At 36.8% G+C, this 23,536-nt stretch overlaps 1 protein-coding gene across 2 annotated transcripts in view; it reads right to left on the bottom strand.

Annotated features, from left to right (window-relative positions):
• LOC126236737 (uncharacterized) overlaps positions 1–23,536 on the bottom strand; it is a 225,451-nt gene that overhangs the window by 165,827 nt on the left and 36,088 nt on the right. For both annotated transcript variants that reach the window (XM_049946267.1, XM_049946269.1), the window contains exons 3-6: positions 21,703–21,858; positions 21,478–21,609; positions 17,180–17,340; positions 5,133–5,268 (exon numbers count right to left, since the gene is read on the bottom strand). In XM_049946267.1, the coding sequence (XP_049802224.1) occupies positions 5,133–5,268; positions 17,180–17,340; positions 21,478–21,609; positions 21,703–21,858 (585 nt within the window). The remainder of the gene's footprint in view (positions 1–5,132; positions 5,269–17,179; positions 17,341–21,477; positions 21,610–21,702; positions 21,859–23,536) is intronic.

Genomic DNA, 23,536 nt, shown 5'->3' on the forward strand with positions numbered 1-23,536 from the left:
CTTGTTTTGACTCAGATCTTTCAGTGCTCTGTCAAACTCTTCACGCAGTATTATACGAGGTGTGGCTAGAAAAAAACCGGACTAGTACTGGTGAAACAATAAAACGAATGCAATAAGGCTGAAAGTCGCGTGGCCTGTCACGTGACTCTCGCTCCGCCTACTGCTCGAGTTTCATCTGCCTCCTGCACTCAGTCTGCCCGTGGCGTCTGTTTTAAGTAGTTAAAGTTTTGTCTGTGCATCGGAAAATGTTGAGTGTACAGAAAGAACAGCATGTTAACATCAAATTTTGTTTCAAACTAGGAAAATCTGCAAGTGAAATATTTGTAATGTTACAACAAGTGTACGGCAATGATTGTTTATCGCGAACACAAGTGTTTGAGTGGTTTAAACGATTTAAAGATGGACACGAAGACACCAGTGATGACACTCGCACTGGCAGACCATTGTCAGCAAAAACCTATGCAGACATTGAAAAAATCGGTAAACTTGTTCGACAAGATCGCCGTTTAACAATCAGAGCAGTGTCTGAGTTAACAGGAGTTGACAAGGAAAGTGTTAGGCAGATTCTTCATGAAAGTTTCAACATGAACAAAGTGTGTTCAAAAATGGTTCCAAAGTGTCTCACAATTGAACAGAAGGAACGCTGAAGAATGATTTGTTCTGACATCCTGGAAAACATTGAAAGTGATCCCACCTTCTTACAAAATGTTATTACTTGCGATGAATCGTGGTTTTTTACTTACAATCCCGAAACTAAACGCCAATCGATGCATTGGAAAAGTCCTGGTTCTCCACGACAAAAAAAAGCACGAATGTCAAAATCGAAATTCAAGGCAATGATGATTGTTTTTTTTTGACATCAAAGGGATTGTGCACATTGATTGGGTACCAGAGGGACAAACAGTGAATCAGCATTACTACATTAGTGTCCTGGCTACCCTACGTGAGCGAGTACGGAGAAAACGGAACGATTTGTGGAGAAAAAAGTCATGGATCCTTCACCAAGACAATGCCCCAGCTCACAGTGCGTTGTCAGTGAAGACGTTTTTGGCAAAACACAACATTCCCATCTTAGATCATCCACCCTACTCACCTGATTTGGCCCCCTGTGACTTTTTTCTTTTCCCTAAAGTCAAGTCAGCTTTGAAAGGAACTAGATTTGAGACTGTTGAAGCAGTAAAAGAAAAAGCGACGGAAGTAATGTATGGACTTCGAAAATGATCTGCAGCATTGCTATGAACAGTGGAAAATTCGTATGGAGCGGTGTAGAGACCAAGGAGGAGAGTACATTGAAGGAGATAACATGAAATTGTAAATAATTGTAAATAAATGTTTTTTTCCAGCATCAGTCCGGTTTTTTTCTAGCCGCACCTCGTATCTCCCATTTCATCTTCATCTACATCCTCTTCCATTTCCATTTCCATAATATTGTCCTCAAATACATCGCCCTTTTACAGACCCTCTATATACTCCTTCCACCTTGCTGTTTTCCATTCTTTGCTTAGAACTGGGTTTCCATCTGAGCTCTTGATATTCATACAAGTGGTTCTCTTTTCTCCAAAGGTCTCTTTAATTTTCCTGTAGGCAGTATCTATCTTACCCCTAGTGAGATAAGACTCCACATTCCTACATTTGTCCTCTAGCCATCCCTGCTTAGCCATTTTGCACTTCCTGTCGATCTCATTTTTGAGACGTTTGTATTCCTTTTTGCCTGCTTCATTTACTGCATTTTTATATTTTCTCCTTTCATCAATTAAATTCAATATTTCTTCTGTCATCCAAGGATTTCTACTAGCCATCGTCTTTTTACCTACTTGATCTTCTGCTGCCTTCACTACTTCATCCCTCAGTGCTACGCAGTCTTCTTCTACTGTATTTCTTTCCCCTATTCCTGTCAATTGTTCCCTTATGCTCTCCCTGAAACTCTGTACAATCTCCGGTTCTTTCAGTTTATCCAGGTCCCATCTCCTTAAATTCCCACCTTTTTGCAGTTTCTTCAGTTTTAATCTACAGGTCATAACCAATAGATTGTGGTCAGAGTCCACATCTGCCCCTGGAAATGTCTTACAATTTAAAACCTGGTTCCTAAATCTCTGTCTTACCATTATATAATTTATCTGATACCTTCTAGTATATTCAGGATTTTTCCATGTATACAACCTTCTTGTATGATTCTTGAACCAAGTGTTAGCTATGATTAAGTTATGCTCTGTGCAAAATTCTACCAGGTGGCTTCCTCTTTCATTTCTTAGCCCCAATCCGTATTCACCTACTATGTTTCCTTCTCTCCCTTTTCCTACTATCGAATTACAGTCACCCATGACTATTAAATTTTCATCTCCTTTCATTACCTGAATAATTTCTTTTATCTCCTCATACATTTTATCAATTTCATCATCATTTGCAGATCTAGTTGGCATATAAGTAGTAGGCATGGGCTTTGTGTCTATCTTGGCCACAATAATTCATTCACTATGCTGTTTGTAGTAGCTTACCCGCACTCCTATTTTTTTATTTTTTTATTCGTTATTAAACCTACTCCTGCTTTACCCCTATTTGATTTTGTATTTATAACCCTGTATTCACCTGACCAGAAGTCTTGTTCCTCCTGCCACCGAACTTCACTAATTCCCACTATATCTAACTTTAACCTCTCCATTTCCCTTTTTAAATTTTCTAACCTACCTGCCCGATTAAGGGATCTGACATTCCATGCTCCGATCCGTCGAATGCCAGTTTTCTTTCTCCTGATAACGACGTGCTCCAGAGTAGACCCCGCCTAGAGATCCGAATGGGGGACTATTTTACCTCCGGAATATTTTACCCAAGAGGACACCATCATTATTTAACCATACAGTAAAGCTGCATGCCCTCGGGAAAAATTACGGATGTAGTTTCCCCTTGCTTTCAGCCGTTCGCAGTACCAGCACAGTAAGGCCGTTTTGGTTAGTGTTACAAGGCCAGATCAGTCAATCATCCAGTCTATTGCCCCTGCAACTACTGAAAAGGCTGCTGCCCCTTTTCAGGAACCACACATTTGTCTGGCCTCTCAACAGATACCCCTCCATTGTGGTTGCACCTACGGTACGGCCATCTGTATCGCTGAGGCACGCAAGCCTCCCCACCAATGGCAAGATCCATGGTTCATGGGGGGAGGAATTGTAGTATCATCATCATCACCATCATCATCAGTTATCTGCTATATTAGCAGGTCCTTTGCCTCTCCATTTTCTGCGATCCATTGCTTCCTTCTTAAGGCTGCTGTATGTTGTACCGTCCATCATGTCATCCAGTATCTGGAATCTCTTCCTTCCTCGCTTCCTTTTCCCTTCTACATAACCTTCTAAAACTGTTTTTATCAGTCCATCATTCTTTCTTAATATATGCCCAATGCAATTTCTTTTTCTTCTCTTTATTACATCTAGTAACTGTCTTTTCTCTCCCACTCTTCTCAGTACCTCTTCTTTTTTTACTCTGTCCATCCAACTTATTCTTTCCATCTTCCGCCATGTCCAGATATCAAAAGCCTCCAGCCTTTCTCTGTCTTTTTTCCTCATAGTCCATGTTTCAGTGCCATATAGAAGAACACTCCATACAAGACATTTTATGAGTCTCTTTCTGAGTTCTCTGTCCAGACCACTGCACAAAATTCTCCTTTTCTTATAAAACGCCTCTTTTGCCATTGCTATCCTTGTTTTAATTTCTGTGGTGCACTTCCAGTCGGTGTCTATCCTGCTTCCAAAATACTTAAAATTTTTCACCTGTTATAGCATTTCTCCATTCAGCATAATTTTTATTTCCTTATTTCCCCCTAGTGCCAATACTTTTGTGTTATTTGTGTTAATTTTCATTCCATATTTTTTTCCGTTAGTCGCAATGGTGTCCACCAAATCCTGTAATTCTTTTTCCCCTGTGGCTAGAAGGACCATGTCATCAGCAAATCTCAAACACCCTACTATTCTTCCTCCAATTTCTACTCCTTTGTCATCTAATGAGCATTGGTCAATCATATTTTCCAAGTAGAGGTTGAAAAGAGTAGGTGATAAACAGCATCCTTGTCTTACTCCTTTTCCTAGTCTGATCCAGTTTGTACTTTCTCCTCTCAATTTAACTGAAACTTTTTGATTAAGATATAATGAGTTTATAAGTCTTCTGGTTTTCCAGTCCACTCTCCTTTCACTCATTATAGTCGCCAGCTTGTCCCAAACCACACTGTCAAATGCCTTTTCTAGATCGATGAAGCACATATATAGGTCTCTTCCTTTTTCAATGAACCTTTCTCCCAAGATTCATAGGAGCCCTATTGCACCTCTGGTGTCCGTATTCCGTCTAAAGCCAAACTGCTCGTCGCCAAGATTCTCCTCCATTACTTTTTCAAGTCTTTTATTAATTATTCATATGTCTGCTTGTGTCTGTATATGTGCGGATGGATGTGTGTGTGTGTGTGTGTGTGTGTGTGTGTGTGTGCGCGCGAGTGTATATCTGTCCTTTTTTCCCCCTAAGGTAAGTCTTTCCGCTCCCGGAATTGGAATGACTCCTTACCCTCTCCCTTAAAAGCCACATCCTTTCGTCTTTCCCTCTCCTTCTCTCTTTCCTGATGAAGCAACCGTGGGTTGCGAAAGCTTGAAATTTGTGTGTGTGTTTTTCTTTGTTATTGTTTCTATCAACGTAGCAATGCTTTCGTTTGGTAAGTTACATCATCTTTGTTTTTAGATATATTTTTCCCATGTGGAATGTTTCCCTCTATTATATTCAGATCATTAATTATTCCTAACATCACTTTGGCTGCATGTGAAATGAGGCTGATTGTCCTGTGCCCACTGCATTTCTTGGTTCCTTGTTTTTTCGGTAATGGAATCATTACTGTTGTCAGAAAGTCCTCAGGCCATTCACCACTGTCATATATTTTATTACATAACCTCACTATATCTCTTATTCCATCGTGGTTCAAGCATTTTAGTATTTCTCCCGGTATTGTATCTGTACCTACCGCTTTGCCATTTTTCATTGCAGCTATGGCAGACTTTACTTCTTCCATTATGATGGTTGGTATATATAAACAAATTACAATACTCAAGAAAAACTATGAGAATCAGTAAATGATACTCGTAACAAGAAAGGTTGAGACATACCTTGTATATGAGTGTCTGCTGGACTACACCATTTCTGTCTGCAAGCCAAATACGAAGACCAGGCCGACTGGCATAAATGATCAGATCCTGAGGTCTGCCGGTACCTGGAGATAATGTTGCACCTAGATGACCAAGCCTAAAATAATAAAACCTTAAATAGAAGTTTGTTGTCTAGTTCTTAGAATCAGTCTATAATAATGGTAACATTATTGGAAAATCTACCAAAGTGTAATTCTTTATTTCTCCTCGCACTTCTTGATCATTACCAAAAACAAGAAAAGAGTCTGATGATTTTTTTTTGTCTGCTCCATAAACTCATCACCAAAAAGAGTTTTGTGTGCAGCCCCAACTGTCAAATAAGTTTACATCACTATATGCCAGTAGTGCAAAGGCGCAAGGTTTGAGCATTTCATTATTTAACATTTAGAAAATGCTGCTGTTTGAGGTTTGCAGTTTCTGAAACAACTAGAAAAGAGCTTAATTTTGAATATGAAATAAGACTGAAAACAAATCAACAATGTAACTGGAAACAAATCATTTTTAATTACCTTTCGAGTCAATAAGTATGTAAAAACTAGTTCCAAAGCAAATGCAGTGTTCTGTATGAACAGAAATTGTTTGCACAGACATAAAAGAAATTATTAGCTATCAATAAACCTATCTTATAGAAATAACTACAGTAACTGTAACCAATTAAACCATCTAGATTCACAACTGAATGGATTAAGAAACAGTTGCATAAGAAACTTGTTTGAATACTGGGTGAAGACATGGATTTAGCTTCACTAATTTTCTGCATGTGCCTCCCCCAATTTAATCAGAATATCACCAAAATAAAGACTGAAAGTTATCAAATGGGTTCAAGGGAAGGAAAGTATATAGTATTAAGGTTTAACAAAGCTCTGATGATAAGACCACTAGCGGACATGCTTGGATTGAACAAATAATGGGAGGGAATCAGTCATTTCTTTTCCAAAGCAATTACAAGGATTTAAACTCTAATCCCAAATGCAAGTCTAGTACATTAACCTTCCTTAATTATGTTAAATGGAATTGAAATCATTGACATTAAGATAAGACAATGTTCCAACTCCCTTTTCTCAGGAAGAGTTATACATCTAAAAAATAGATTTAAATATTTTTTTAGAAAAGTCAATTTGTTAACAAACTGGAAGACTGTCTAAATTACACAGTTTATCTCCTAAAGCAGGATTTTACTGAAGCTGATTCCATCACTTTCTTTGATACAACATTCAACTCACTTAAAATCAAGAAGCAGCATAGCAATTGACAAGCAATCTGTCTAAAAGTGCAGCTTCATAATTTTGACATACACATGTTACTGTAGACAGTGAATGTCACATCACACACCAGAAATGAATTTCAAAGTGCTACTACTACCTAGGTATTTCACATTGACTCTTTTAAATTATTAGACTGTCACTACATAGCTGAACTACTGAAAAATGTTGCTCTTTACGTTCATTAAGGACTCAGTTTAACTAGAACTTTCACTTTATTTTATTTTCTTATTGTGCATACTAAGAAGCTTTAATTACAGCCACCATGGAATAACAAACTTCTTTTTTGTTTAATCCCAAACAATAAAGATATTATTATGCCAACATTATCATGTTAAACACTTTTAAACACATAAAAATACAAATAGTAATTTGTCATGTTCGCACATCACCACCTTCTTAGCAGCATAGTCAGTTTAGGACTTCAACTAATCTTGCTGGAAATCAAATTTCACAACCAGGTCTTGTTGTTGTTCTCAGTTTTTCACCTTCTGTAGCAGAGTCTGGTTGCTGGTGTTGTGCTCACTGTTCAACTGGAGTGTCTTCACGGTATTTTATTATTCTCCTTCATCAGATAGGCAGATTTTAATTGATCAATGGAAATATTCTTTACCTGGTCTTTCACTTTAAGTCCAAAACATTTTGTGTTCCTTTCAATCATTTTGATAAGGGCCTCCATTTGGAAACACTAATGCCTTCTTCGCTCGCTCAAATCTTACAAACACATGTGTTGAGTTGCTAAGGTCCTTACGCAGGAATGGTGTTTCTTTTGCTTTGTGGGGATATTGCACAAGTTTCAGACAATTCATATACTGCTTCAGCTGTGACACAGATTGAGATAAGTCTGTACCGCTTTCTGTACCACACTCTTTAAACCCCCCCACACACACACACACCTGATGTGTGTGACATAAAATGTTTCTGCAATTGTAGCATTAGTGTTTTCTCTAATTAAGTATAGAAGACCAAGAAGAATCACTGGTATTACTTTAGCCCATTTGGCAGTTGCATGGGCAAGGATGGCTGCTTCAAGTTTCCCTGAGAATGGTATGCTGTAGTTTGGGTTTGATTACAGCCACATATTTTTTATAGTGCTTGGAATAGCTCTGAGTTAAACTGTCTTCCACGGTTAGTCACTATTTTGTAGGGCGTTCCAAAGCTAGTGATACAACAACTGAAAAATGCTTGTGCTAATGCTTCTGCTTGTATGTCTCTAAGAGGTACTGCTACAATCCAATTTGTAATCTATGCATGTTAAAGAATAGGTATATTCATCCAAATGAGGCACTGGTTCCTCAGGTCAGGGTGAATTATTTTGAAGTATTCATCATTATAGCGAAACTTTCTTAATGGCACTTGAACATGTCATGAGACTTTGTTTTTCTGACATGCAGTACATGTTTTAGCCCAATTTCCTACATCCTTTTTGTAATGAGATCCCAGATATCTTCAACAAATTTTGGTCCAGCTGAGCGAGCAATTAGTTAAATTTAGTCGCCTCAGTAGCTATACCGGCAATTGTGAATTGCACTTCGCCCTGACAAAACCAGATTTCTGCCTTTTCTGTCCAAAACAGCGGTAGCTTAACGCTTACCTTACCAATTTCCAGCTTGCATTCAGGATTATTACCTTCAGGTCCTTTACTGTTGACATTTTGTGAATTTTTTAAACAAAGTATGCGAAAAATTCAAGATAAAAAAATTACATGAAAATTTCACTGAAATTACTTTGTAAATGTCATTATCCTGCTGATCACATTGGGGTCGCCAATTTGTTGCTCTTTACATTCACTGAGGACACAATTTAACTAGACTTTTCAATTTATTTTCTTTTCTTTTTGCACACACCAAGATACTTTAACTACAATCACCATGGACTAACAAACTTCTTTTTCTGTTTTATTCCAAAGAACAATAATATTATTATGCCAACATTACCACAGTAAACCCTTTTCAAACATATTAAAAATACAAACAGTAAATTTTCATGTTCCACAGAAGTATTAGGTTGGTGCATAAGTTCGTAGTGTTTTTGTTTTGCATGTTGATATTCCGGTTGCTATGGGTTTAATTATTGACTGTCATTTTTTATTTGTAGTTCACTACTGCTGTTTGAGTTTACATATTGTCATTTTATCATATGGAGATAGTGTGTGGAGCTGTGAAAAAGTGGAGTACCAATTGGTAAAATCCAAACATTTCCGACATATTCTTCTATTTGTGTTCAAGAAGGAGGTGACAGCAGGCAGAGGCAGCCAGAAACATGTGCTGTGCATGGGACTAATACCATTTGACACAGCACAGCAAGAAAATGGTTTTCTGTTAAGTGTTACTTATTTTCTGTGTCTTGTAATATGTTATGCAAGGTGTTTTTATATATGTTCCATGCAATAATGCTGAAATAGTTGCTCTGTGTCAGTCAGTTGTTCTCTTACCCAAGCATGCTGTAGTGCTGTACATAAGTGAATGATATATTTGTGTTCTCCTTTATATACCACAAAATAGTTACTTATCTTTAAAACAAGAACTTATCAAGAGGTTATGGGCCCAGAACAAATCTATAGGCTTGTCCAGATAAACACAAGTACAAAACTGGATATGTAACTATTTGTCTGTTATTTTTAAAGGAGCGCACTAACAGGTCAGTGAGGCATTGCATATCAGTAAATAGTCAGAAGTAGTGTAAATTGGAAAATTAGTGTCACAAAAATTAAAGTCGCAAAAACTTTATTAATCGTCAAAGTATAGTCAGAAAAGTCAGTTACGTGTATTAACGTCACAGACAGAAGAGATTTTACCCATTACCAATGGATTCTATTAAGTTACAATTGGAAATTTTGTCAGAGGATCATCAAGGAAATGTTAACTACATTTCTTGGCAATTTAAACTAGATTTAACATTAAAGTAAAAGAAATTGTGTTCAGTAGCAACCAAACAGGAAATTAAACTGACAGGAGCAGAAACTGATCAACATGTAAAAGTTTGGATTGAGAAAGATCTTGAGGCACAATTTTTACAGGTTTAAACGTCAGTAGCAACACAGCCAGGAAAATAGCAAATTACAAGTCTGCTAGTCAAATGCTTAAAAAATTAGAAACGCTATATGGCAAGAAGTCAGATGTGACAATTGAAGGTCTGCAGAGAAATTTCTTCAGTTACAAATACAATACAAGTAAGTCTGCTATTCAAAACTGTATGCATATTCAAGAATATGCAGAAGATTTAACAACGGAAGGTGAAGCCATGAAAGAGAGCTGGATTATGTAGCAAATTCTTAGGATGTTACCGCCAAAACTTCAGCTGACAAAAATCTTGACACATTGTTTGAACGTTTGCGTATGGAAGAATATAGGTTAAATGAGACAGAACCGTTAAGCACGTCCCACACTAATGCTTTTATCTTAAAACAACGTAAACAATTTGTCAAAGCAGGTCAGCAGGAGACGTCTACAGTTCAATGTTTCAAATATGACAAAAATGGGCATGTAAAGAAACACTGCAGAAATAAACCATGTGCCAAATATTTAGTATACTGTAGAGAGAATTATTCATGTAACAACTGCAAACGAAAGGGTCATTCTGCCAGGGGATGTACAAGTCCAAAGTTAGACAGAAACAAGACAAGCGATAAGCTTGACAGTAAAGAATCAAAAGGTTACAAACATCAAGCACTGGTTGCTGTTGGATTATCTATTGCCAATATAAATGAAATAAATTTGCAATCGGGTCGAGAAAACATTTGGTACCAAGACTGTGCTGCCACGCAACATATGACATTTAGAAGGGACTGGTTAATAAATTACGTATAATTAAATCACTGTACAAAAGTGTTAATTGGTGATGCAACCAAATTAGAAGTAATTGGAGTGGAAGATGTCGAATTTGAGGCTTTTGATGGAGAACAGTGGTATGATGTAGTTCTGGAGAATGTTCTATATGTACCACACATAAACTTTAATTTACTTTCTGTTACTCAAGTCTTAGACAAAGGTTCTGTTCAGACTGCAAATGCAGATCTCTCAGTTTTCAAAACCGATGACAATCTGAAATCTGTAGCAATAGGTTGATGCGAATGATAGCTGTACAAAATGTTGTTTCGTACAAAAGAATTTAACAAATGTATGACACCAATCTCAATTAAAATGGCATGAAAAGTTAGCACATCAAAATGTCGCATATGTCAGGGACGTACTAAAAATAAATGGTATTGATTATATTGATGACTGGAATGAATATGTATGTGTTGTTTGTATCTATGGCAAGCAACATCACAAATCTCATCCAACAAATATGAAAGTTGCTGAAAATACTTTGGATATATTTAATGTTGACTTGTGTGAAATGAATCTCATGTTGTTATGAGGAGCAAGATATTTCTTGTTGTTTAAAGACGATTTTTCTCATTTCTCAACTGTTTACTTTCTCAAGGCAAAAGATGAAGCTGTTTCCAAATTAGAAACTTTCATGAAAATGGTGGAAATTAATTTGGGAAGAAAGTAAAATGTTTAAGTCAGACAACGAGACCAAAATCAAGAACGCACTCACTAAAAGGCTTCTAGATTAACTTGGTGTTTTTCACATCAAGATGAACACGTACACACCTCAGCAAACTGGCAGAATTGAAAGAGAAATGCGCACAGTTGTCGAGTCAGCATGATCGGCAATACATGCACGAAACCTGAATGAGAATCTTTGGGCTGAAGCAATAAATTATGCCGTCTTTACACTAAATCAAACTAGTAGAAGTTCAGTAAAAGGAAAAAGTCTCGCTGAATTGTGGTTTGAACAAAAAATAGATTTTGATAAGTTGAGAAGTTTTGGATGTGACTGCTATGTTCTGACAGAAGATCACAAACAAAGAAAGACTGCAAAGAAATCAAAGAAAGGAACCTTTGTCGGGTATGATTTGGATTCACACTGCTACAGAATCAATCTACCTGATGAAAAGGAGTTAGTTACTTCTGATAATGTCATATTTGATGAATGAATAGAAGGCAGAGAAGGCGCTAGTGTAATTAAATCTTTCACAGGAGAAAAGAATGAATTAAAATATCCAGAAGAAACACAGATATCTGATGATTGTTTCTCTGATGTCTCTGAAGATTGTAGTATGTCATCTAACAACATAGAACAAAATGAAGTCTCACCACCGAAATTACATGACCGACGAAACCTTAGGCAATCTGTCAGATTTAGAGACTATGAAATGGATATAATGCAACACAATAATAATGCAAACTTTGCCATGATTGGTGAAGTTGAAGACATTTCTGTTTCAAATGCCTTGAAAGATAAGACCTGGTATAAAGCAATGTCTGAAGAATACAAATCACTAACAAAATTAAAAACTTGGAGTCTTGTAGAACTTTCGAACAATGCAAAGCCTTTGACCTGTTGCTGGGTATTGTGTAAAAAGCAAGATGGGCATTATAAAGCCAGACTAGTTGCTAGAGGTTTTGAGCAAGAAGAAGGACTGGATTATTCAGAAACTTTTAGTCCTGTAGCACGATATGAATCAATGAGACTATTGCTTAGTATTGCGGCTACAAATAAAATGAAAATAGAAACATTTGATGTGAAGACAGCATTTCTATACAGTGATCTGCAAGAGGAAATCTACATGAATCAACCTGATGCATTCAACTATAGTACAAATAGAGTTTGTAAGTTAAAGAAGAGTTTATATGGCCTAAAACAAGCTCCAAAGAACTGGAACGAGAAATTCTTAAATTATCAGGTGACATTAGGATTTGAAAGTACGGACGATGATCCTTGTAACTATTACAATGAAGACAGAAGCATCATTATAGCATTGTTTGTTGATGATGGACTAGTTATTGGGAGAATGACAGACAACATCACTGCAGTTTTGAACAAACTTAATCACGTTTGAAATAACATTTGACAGGAAAATGCGAAATTAAATAACATATCTTGGAATGGAAATTAAAATAACTTCACAAGGAATCTTTGTACATCCATCTACATATACAAAGAAAATCTTAACACAATTTAAGTTCAATGACTTAAATTCAGTTGCCACACCTATGATGACAGATGAAGTAAATCTTGTCAACGATGAACCTCTGGAAAGGACTGAACCTTATAGAGAAGCTGTAGGCTGTCTACTATATCTTGCAACAATATCACATCCGGATATTAGTTTTGCTGTTAATTACTTAAGCAGATTCAGTAATAAACCAATGGTTAGTCACTGGAAAATAGTGAAACGAATTTTTCAGCACCTGAAAGGAACTATGAAGTATGGCATATTATTTGATCGAGGCTCAACATTGCTTGCTTATAATGATTTTGATTATGGTGGTGATACTGCAACCAGATGCTCCACCAGTGGAGTTCTTATTATGCAAGGAGGGCCCATTGTCTGGTATGCTCAAAAGCAACATCCTGTGGCAACTTCAACTGATGGAGCAGAATACCAAGCTGCCATGTCTTCAATCAATGATATATATTACACGCCTTGGACAAGAGCTTAGAATTTCAGGCTGGAATAAACCAACAGAACTCTGTGTTGATAATCAAGCTGCAATACAAGTGTTGAAGAATACTTATGAAGGAAAAATAACAAGAGGCAAGAAACACATTGAAATTTCACCAACATTTATTCAACAACACATGGGAACGACTGTCAAACTGAAACTTGTGGACAGTTCAAGTCAACTTGCTGACATACTCACTAAGCCACAGACTGTAAAAGTGTTTCAGGAATTAAGAAGAAAAATAATTAAGTAGGAGTGTTAAGTGTTAATTATTTTCTGTGTCTTGTAATATGTTATGCAAGGTGTTTTTATATATGTTCCAGGGAATAATGCTGAAATAGTTCTCTGTGTCAGTCAGTTGTTTTCATATCCAAGCATGCTGTAGTGCTGTACATAAGTGAATGATATATTAAAGTGTTCTCCTTTATATACCACAAAATAGTTACTTATCTTTAAAACACGAATTTTAAGGAGGATTGTTTTGACATTTAGTGACACATTCAGGAAGACTTTCAGGGTTTGAGATGATCATTTAAAGACATTAATCCACAATAATACAAGTCAGTGTACTTGAGAACTGGCAAATGTGATGAAATGTGATCATTCCACCATTGTACAAAATTTGCGTGCAATGGGGAAGATTCAAAAACCTGGTATATGGGTACCACATGCTCTCAGCCAAAACCACAAAACTCAGAAGGTGGCCATATGTGCATATCTGCTTGTTCATCATCAATTGGCCTGTGAATAACATTGACCATTCCCATCTTGTGTCATTACTGATGATGAGGAATGGTGCCTTTAAGCTAACATAAGGGGGGAAAAAAGAGGAATGGCTGAGCCCAAACAAAGCAGCAAATCCCTGTACGAAGACCTGTGTGCAACCTCAAAACATAATGTTATGCTTCTGGTGGAACAGCGATGGTGTGGTGTACTACAGATATCTTCCCCAAGGAGTAACTATCATTGCTGACATTTATTGTCAACAACTGAGACGTCTTGTGGATGCAATCCAAGAACAATGGACAGGAAGACTACATGAAGTGATGCTACTCCATGATAACATCTGCCGACATTCTGCTAGACTGACAAAAAATACTATACAGGAGTTGGGTTGGGAAGTCACTCCACACTTACCTTATTCACACGATAACCATCCTCAGATTTTCATCTTTTCTGCTCTCTATTGAACAACATTCCAGGAACTTCCTTTCTGGATGAAAATGCACTCCAAACATGGCTAGACGCGTTATTTGCCTCAAAACCATGTGATTACACCACACCTTCCCTGTTCCACCAGAAGCATAACATTATGTTTTGAGGTTGCACACAGGTCTTTGTACAGGGATTTGCTGCTTTGTTAACCCAGATTTGGCAATGTTGAAAAAAACTTACAGAGAATATTTTACTGTTGACTAAAATCTCCATTACATATATATGTTGTGCTTATTAAACTTGTGGAAAAATGCTATGAACTTATCCACCAACCAAATACATCGGAATTTAACTGTTTCCACTTATTCTTATTGTATGTTCTGTATACACAAAGACAGAGAATGGTATTTGCAGCTACATGATACATTAACATATTACATAAGAAACTTCCTGGCAGATTAAAACTGTATGTAAGACAGACTCCAACTCAGGACCTTTGCCTTTCATGGGCAAATGCTCTGCCAACTGCACTACCCAACCACAACTCACAACCTGTCCTCACAGCTATACTTCCATCAGTACCTCATCTCCTACCTTCAAACTTTGTAGATGTTCTCCTGCAAAGCTTACAGGACTAAGAGTTTGGAATGTAAAAGATAACGGATGTTGTAAAGATGTAAGGATGGTTCATGGGTCACATCTGGGTAGCTCAGTTGGTACAGCATTTGCTCGCAGCAGGCAAAAGTCCCAAGTTTGAGTCTCAGTCCCGCACACAGTTTTAATCTGCCAGGAAGTTTCACATCAGTGCACACTTCACTGCAGAGTGAAAAATTCATTCTGGAAACATCCCCCTTGCTGTGGCTAGCCCATGTCTTCACAATTACTTTTCTTTGAGGAATGCTAGTCCTGCAAGTTTTGCAGAAGAATTTCTGTGAAGTTTGGAATGTAGGTGTTGAGATGCTGGTGGAAGTAAAGCTGTGAGGACGAACCGTAAGTTATACTTGAGTAGCTCAGTTCATAGAGCATTTGCCCCTGAAAGGCAAAGATCCCCGCATTCAAGTCTCTGTCCAGCACATTGCTTTAATCTGCCAGGAAGTTTCATATCAGCACACACTCCACCGCAGAGTGAAAAAATTCATTCATAATACGTAAGATTTATTTTACTTTTTGTAAAATGGCTATAAATTGAAAAACCTCCAAAACTGAAGGAACCACTATGTTTGAGAACTCTTCCAAACAGGTAAGGGAATATGAGAGTTTAACATCCTATCAAAGACAAGGACATTAGACATGAAGTATGAACTCAGATTGGCAAGGGGCGAGGAGGGAAATCAGCAATGTCTTTTTCACAGAAACCTTTCCACTGTTTTCCTTAAGTAATTTTCAGAAATTAAGGAAAACCTAAATGAGTATGGCCTTATAAGGATTTGAATATAATCTTCCTAAAAGCAAGTATAGTGTCTTACTGCTCCGTAACCTTGCTTGGTACCCAAAAGTGAGGAAAGGTTGGAAGAAATAAAACTATCCAACCAATACACAGGAAAATCATTGAGGACCCTAGGTCATCTGAGCCACAACAGAAAAGACTGAATGAGAAATCAAGAATGAAAATTATTTATTTTATTCTGATATCAATCGGTAAGTTAAAGACCCCTCCCCTCCCCTCCCCTCCCCTCCTCACCTCTCTCTCTCTCTCTCTCTCTCTCTCTCTCTCTCTCTCTCTCTCTCTCTCTCTTTGCTTCATATCTTCATAATTTCGACAGCTGTAATCTAACTAGCTGATAAAAAGAAAAATCTTTCAACCAATTTTAATTTACTGTGAATCTGTACTCCTTGCCATATTTATGTGGACAACTTTCTAAGTTAAAGCAAGTCAGAGACGAAATAAGTTTCTTAATCACATGATAGATTTATTGATCCCACATTAATCTGTTATGCATTTTCACACAATGGAATATTGTAACATTTGTCTCATTTAGTGGCTGACTTTTATATTTTCAAGCAGGGACTTTCAAGCAGCATTTCAAAAGTCCTGGTTAAAAATAAACATAATTCCAGCATTGAGCACTCTGAAAGGATGGCAAATGGCTATTACTCACTTCTTCTGAAGAAAACTAATCCTAACTACATATTTGACCCCCCTATTTGTCACATCACTTTGGTGTATTATATTGAACAATAATAAGCTGTGATTGAGCAAACAAACATCACGACAATTCAGTATACTACTTCACATCTTCTATGGAGCTCCACAAAAAGTTGTTTCCAGCAAAGCATTCAACATCCCCCTCCCTCAACCTTCCTGGAGTCCCTCTGAACTCCCTTACTTTTCCAGTAAGTTCAATTTCCCTGGGAATGCTCAATTTCATAAGTTTTCTAACAAGTTGCTGTCCTGGACAACTAATTAAGATGGACTGAACTGAATTGGCAAGAAGAGAAATTCATGACACAACTTGAAGTCTCAGTTGGCAGCACACAACCTGAGGCAATATGGAACAGTCAGTGACATTATGCAGGTTAGTAGAGGGATAAACAATGTACAGAAAGATAAAGGCTTGACTACAGTAATCAGATTCAAGTGGATTTAGGTTGCATTAGTTATGCAACGATGAAGCTTGCATGGGATAGACTAACATGGAGAGCTGCATAAAACCAGTCTTCCGACTGAAGATGACAACTACAACCACCACCACCATGCCACCACCGCCGCCGCCGCCGCCACATTCCAACAATAACAACATGGTATTGGCAAATTCAGTGTTAAAAATGAAACATTACACAGTTCTAAATACAAAAAATTAAAAATAGTATACAAAACAGAAATAAAATTGGACTATTTGACAGACTGAAGGAAAGTAATAACTGATCTAAGCAAAAGAATTATAGATGGAAACTAAGCATAAGTTGCTATTACTGACTTCACAAGACCAATACATTACTTAAGCCAGAATGTTAAAGATGTAGGTTCAAACCTGCTGTTGCCTTTAATATAAAAGTGTGAAGCACTAAATTAGATAATTCTGTTATATTTTTTATCTGCAGATCAGATAAATGATGCATCTCAAAAAATCAAAGTAATGAGTACAATTACATTTTTCTTTCTTTTTGTCCAACTTGTACCACCTTCCAGCGGTCATCACGGTGGCAGAGGATGCTGCGATACAATGTTGAAACGAGTAATAGCTGCTGACTGTAGCTAAGCTGCACGATTTCATACTTCTCATTCAGTAGTTCAACTGATTTGCTTAAATGCTGTAATAATTACAAAAAAGTTAGAAACTTATAAACTGAAAATGTGTGTATAAAGAAAAGTTAGTAGCTAATGAAAGGTTTTATGCAAGTTGTTATCAATGGAAACTAAATATGAAACTTTTTTCCTGTACTTATACTTTACAGTTGACTTCTCACATTAAATAAAATTATTTGCTTAATGTTATTACATTGACATTATATTGTGTGGTAGGACAATCTGTCAGAATTCAGCATTTGAAGACTCTCAAATGGTTACACCATAATCTAAGACAAGACGAATTTTCATCACCAGTGATGAAATGAACCAGTTACAAAACTACTGTTGGCAGCAAGGAGGCACTAACAACGGATGTTAACTTACTGTAGTCCAATTGCTCTGTTTTATGCCACTAAATATGACCAATGGCATCATGATTTAGTCACAAAATATATGGAAATATTATAGCGTTTTTAACCATTAAATTTAATCATCATGCATGCTTCAAATGTTAGGCATCAATTTTGGTGTCCATTATCAAAATTCACAACAAATATTAAAAAGGAATTTTTCAGTGTAATAAAATTCAACAAAATAGTGAATCTCCAGTCAGAAAAATGCCACATGCCAACTTTCAGGTTACAAAGCCAGAACATCCTAAATAAACAAAGATATGGTACAGTTCAGTTGCAGTGAAACCACCAACATAAAAACTATTTTGTGTCTTATAATTGCATACACTTTCACAGCCACAGTCAATTTGAATAATATCATTTTGGTCACTAGGTATCATTTTGTAAGGCTAAATATTGACACAAGATCAAAGTCTCTATGTGGTGGCAATACTTTTGGCTACCCTGTATACAGCATCATATTTTGTTGTAATGTAACAATCAGAATCATTCTTCTAGAATACACCCTTTAACAAGGGTCAGTGTTCCTTGTTAGATGACTTGTCACAACTTGACTATTCTTTTCTGTCCATGGAATCTTTTGTGGGGTGAAAAGATCAAAGATCTTGAAGCCACTAGACACATGGACTTCATACCGCCACAGCTACCACACATTCACTGAAATCTGCTACTTCTTTACTTACATTGTCTTCAGTTTACCTTATAGCTTTATGTATATATTTACTGCGACATCCATTGGTGTAAAACCTAATTTGGAGCACATTTACCTCATTTTTGAGATTGTCAGCACAGCTTGTCCAATGAAATCAGAATGATCTCACATGGGGCACAGAGTATTTATGTGCTGAATGACAGACTAATGTAATGGGTTCGTTGACTCACTTCACATAGCTACAGGTTTTTCTCCTACAATAATTAATTTTGTTAACTGAACTTAACATCTGGTGTTTCCATGTCTTTAGGGTTTTCTGCATTAAGTATTGAGCAAAACCTGAATAATTAAATTCATATATTCAGCCCCTCATGCTCACTATATAGCTAATTTTCAAAAATTCTCTATATACTGACTCTTGCCACTCTCAACCTAATATATCCCTGCCTTTAACTGTGTTTTTGTTTCTGTTCTGAACAGATATTTTGGCACAGTTTTGCTTTTCCTACAACTGATGTAGAGTTTCTAACTTTTTTAATGTTTCCCATTCTATGTGTTAACTGGTGTAAGTTGTACTGCATCACTTCTTGATTTTGAACATGTTATTATTGTGTTTTCAAGTATTGTCAATGTATTCCGTGTCTGTGTGTAGTTTACAATAAGTTGATATTACAAAATGGAGATGGTCTTAGTGTTTTGATGTATTAAGTTTCTTTTTTTGCTGCACTGCAATTTTATTATGTGTTCTGTGTACTATACGCACATCACAGCCATTGTTCTCCATTATGTTATTATTATCATTCGTGTTTCTATTTTCTCCTGGTAAGGCAGAATGACAAATGGAATTCTTTGTTTTAATGAATAATATTTTCAGATATTTGAGCAAATTGAGTTTGCACCTAAGAATAAATCCATTGCTGTGGCCTTTCCATATGTTGTGAAAATGTGCTTCTTGCTTTATCTTTTGTGGTCATACCTAGAAATTTTCTCTGTGTGCACATTTACTCTAATTTTCACGTCGACCATTGTTTTCTAAGTGTTTCAAGATTATGTTTGCTATTATTCTTGATACTGGGGCACAATAGGTGACATCTGCTTTTATAGGTAGAACTCATTGTAAAAATAAAAATAGTCATGTTCCTGTACAGAGTTCCCATATGCACTTGTCATGAACATTTTTAGAACCAAAATTACTAATGTTGTTTAGGTTGACAATGCATCATTTTTAAATTACGGAAACTTGGGGCCTGGTGCTCCGACTGGACGTGGGATTAGCCTGTTGCCGTTCGTCAGTTGAGGGGCAGTGCTATGGTTTTCGCGGTGTTATGGTTGTCGCGGCCAATCTGAGCACATGGCGCATTGTGGTTGTAATTGCTCTGTGTCAAATAACTAAGCGTTTACAGCAATTCTTGCATGCTGCGCAGTCGAGATGAAGTAGCACTGCAGAAGCTACAAGATAACTGTTATTACATGGCCCATTTGAATTTTAATACTTTTCTTTACATTTGCGCAACTGCTTGCACAGCCTGTATAACATTTATAATGCAAAGGAGCCTGCTGACCAGGAGGAGATTTAATTTACATTAAAACAAGTAGCTGTACAATAAATGATTGATTTTTCAGCTGACGTAGCTATGAACCAACAAAGACACAATTTCACGCCACTATTGCACTGTTAAACCATTATAGTAAGAAATATTTACAATGACAGTCATTTACAGCAGCATTGTTGATTTTGTGGTATGAAAATAGGTACTGTATGTAGACATAGTTATGGATGCTTATTGCCAAGAGATTGTTTTTCCTTGGTCACTGCTTATAATAGCATTTATGCCACATAATCACAATAATTAGATGCAAGGCTCAATTCATGATTATTAAAGTATATGTGGCTAAGAACTGTCCTGCACTTTACATCACAAATGTATGTGCTAGCCTCAGAACCCATGCAATATTTTACAAGCTAATCTCCAAACAGTACTTGGATTTATTCAAAGGAAACCATAAAAACATTTAACTACAAATAAACATAACCAGAGGAATGTTGGGGAAAACAGCCAGTGTTACAATGAGGGTGGAGGGAGGGAGGGACAGGAGAGGATGTCAGTTAGGAGCTATCATGCTGAATTGGTATACAGAGCTTCCCATCTTCACTGGTAGCAAGGGGAATACAGTCACTACCAACAAGTACAGAGATGAAATACTGCACCCACGTGTACAGCTTTTCTGAGATGCAGTTGATTCCAATTATGGTGAGGTCTCTAGATCTCATTCTTAAAATTGATGTCTTAGATGACTTGAGGAAACAAATTACAGCCTAAAGCTGCCACCAAGTAATCTTCCAGATCTCTATCTAGCCCTACCTCAGTAATGGGAGAAAGTGTCATAGGTACTACTTAACCACCTTACAGACAGCCTATTCAATCAGTGCCAAGCACATCAGTAGTTATGGAGTAAGTTTATCCCCTAGAAACTGTTTTGTTACTATGGAACACATTTTTCAGTTTTCAGACTTTTTTGCAATGTGTACCTTTGATTTCAGTTCTCCAATTATGTTTTGCATACAGTTGCATGCCAAAAGTCTTGCAATTAAAGTTTACTTTGATATGCAAGCCTTTCTACATCTTATTCATGAAAATGCTCCCGTTTCTGGATTTTTTCTAACTTCGAGGCTCTAATGTAGGTGTCCTTCTGAGAAAAAAAAACATCTTGTCTAACAGAAAGTTCTGACTGGCAGCAAAATATTTAAACTTCTGAATTCTTTTCCATAACACTGGGATATATATTTAATGTTTTTTAATGTTGGGGCTGTATTTTAGCTCTTTGAAGCTGTAATTTACTACTGCCCTTATTTGTCTTTGTTACTGCACTAATAAAGGCCTTAAGTTTTTCTTTGAGATATCAGTGTGTGTTATTGGTATCTTCTGTTCTGGCTTTGATTTAGTCTTTATCATTATCTTTCTCATTCCTTTCTCAATTGGTTCTATTGCCCAGTTTATATCAAATTCACAATAGTTTTGTCATTCTTCTTATGCCTCTACAATGAGTTTTAGTGCATTACTATCAAGAAAAGCTCTTGTTACATGATCACTTACCATGTAAAAATCTATTTCTGTTAGAACAACTAGACCATTTTTGTCTCCACTAAAAAGCTTCATTCCATTCATGCTCCACTCAATGGCAGTAACAGCTGATGTATGGAGACCACTAATGGTGTACCTCTCAACCTGGAAGAGAACGTCAAATCATCTGAAACTGAAGGTCACAACCCCACTAGTCAACAGTTTACCTTAAATCACAAATATACTCTCTGTTCTTACTTGTTTGTTTCTTTTAGGTTTCATACTTTCAGGTAAATTATCTGGAGGGCTCTTTGGAATCTGGAATACTGTTACACTTCCCTGGTCATTACCTGCTGCCACCATATAATCAACTGTTGATATTACTTTCACACATGTGACAGAAGCAGCTGTGTTCTGCAAACAATAGGATGTTGTACATACATTTATATCACAACCACATCACACAGCAGACTGTTTTGTGGTCAGTCATGACAAACACCTAAATTATAAAATTATGAAAAACAAGATAAGGTGTGCACAGGAAAATCCAAATTATAAATATTACTTCATAAACATTTATATGTCATATATAATGTAGTGATATTTTTAATTACACTCTTAATTTGAAATATCATGTTTAGAATTTAGATTCAGGAAGAATATTTCTCATTTAGTGTTCTTTTAATGATGTGCACTTTGAGCAGTCAAATATACACAATAAATATGCATGAAATATTTGTGGATTTTGACCAGAGATGGTGCACTATTTCATCATGAAAATGAACAAGCACACATATTTTCATTGTATAAACAAAGGTCTTGTCCAACATTCCCCAATAAATTCCTCTTTCCTCCCCCAAGAAGACTTTTTTATGTATGTTTCAATGCAAGTTGTGGCTACTGAAGTAAAATACTGATCAGCTCATTTGTCTCTTTGTCAACTGACCACAGACAACTTTTTTCTGTAATACTGATTCCATGTCATACCAGGAGGTTTCAGCAACACAAAACTCTTGTGCAGGTTATGTGATCTCAAATGTAGTACTGGGTAAAATACAGTGTCAGATATAAGAAATACATTGTGAATTACAAGTAGCTACAGGTGAGTATTATAGCTGCAGCTTACTGCGTTGGGAAGCAAAACTACAATCAATCTTGGTTTGGTCAGCTACCTGACTGAACTCCCTAGAGTCATTATATCAGTTTAGTTACAAAACATTGCTTAAAAAAAAAAGACCAGTAACCCTGCTGTACTGGGGCAAGCCCAGGGTATCACTGTCAAAGTGATGAGGAAGGAAGAGGGGGAGAAATCACAACAACCTCATAATAAAACTAGTTCACCTGGACTGGGTGAAAGTGGCTGCTAAACTAAGTTTGCAGCATCCAACAGAGAACCAAATTCTCATTCAATTTGACTTTTACAAATTTTGTGATGATAATCTGAGAAATATTAAATTTGTATTTGTTGAAAATCAGAAACTGAACATGCTCAACCTGTTCATGGAGAATGTTCAGTTCCTGGCTCCACTGTAACTGGTATAAAGTAAAATCATCAGTTCATCCTGTTGATTTACTCAGGATTCAGGTCAGTTAGAAAATCAGGATACTCTAATTTATTTCTAGTGATCTTCTGTGATGCCAGTTCTGAATTAGCACATTATGTAATTGTGAATGTAAATGTACAGCCAGGGCAGTACACTGCTTGCCTCTGTAATGACAAATGGTGGTTGAAAATGTGTGACTGATCTCAGCTGAGCAGCATGATGCACTGACAAATAATATGCATCCTTGCATACCATCACATTCTTTCCACTAGATACTGATGAAAAATTCGTCCTGAGCTGCAGAGCCACACCTACTGGCGACAATCCCCGTGGCTGCTACCGCCTTCACAAGCTTCCAGTACATTTTACCAAGTTTGTTGTTCCAATCGTGGAATGTAAGTGTAATTTGTTGTAATAATCAATTCATTTTTGAAATTGTAGTCAGACAGACTGGGGATCCAGTAAGATACAAATTCAGAATTTCACACATTGTGTTTGGACCATCTTCATTTCAATGTGTGCAACAGCTCAAGTACTACATATAAAAA

The sequence above is a fragment of the Schistocerca nitens genome, chromosome 2, assembly GCF_023898315.1.
Source record: "Schistocerca nitens isolate TAMUIC-IGC-003100 chromosome 2, iqSchNite1.1, whole genome shotgun sequence".
Taxonomy (NCBI): domain Eukaryota; kingdom Metazoa; phylum Arthropoda; class Insecta; order Orthoptera; family Acrididae; genus Schistocerca; species Schistocerca nitens.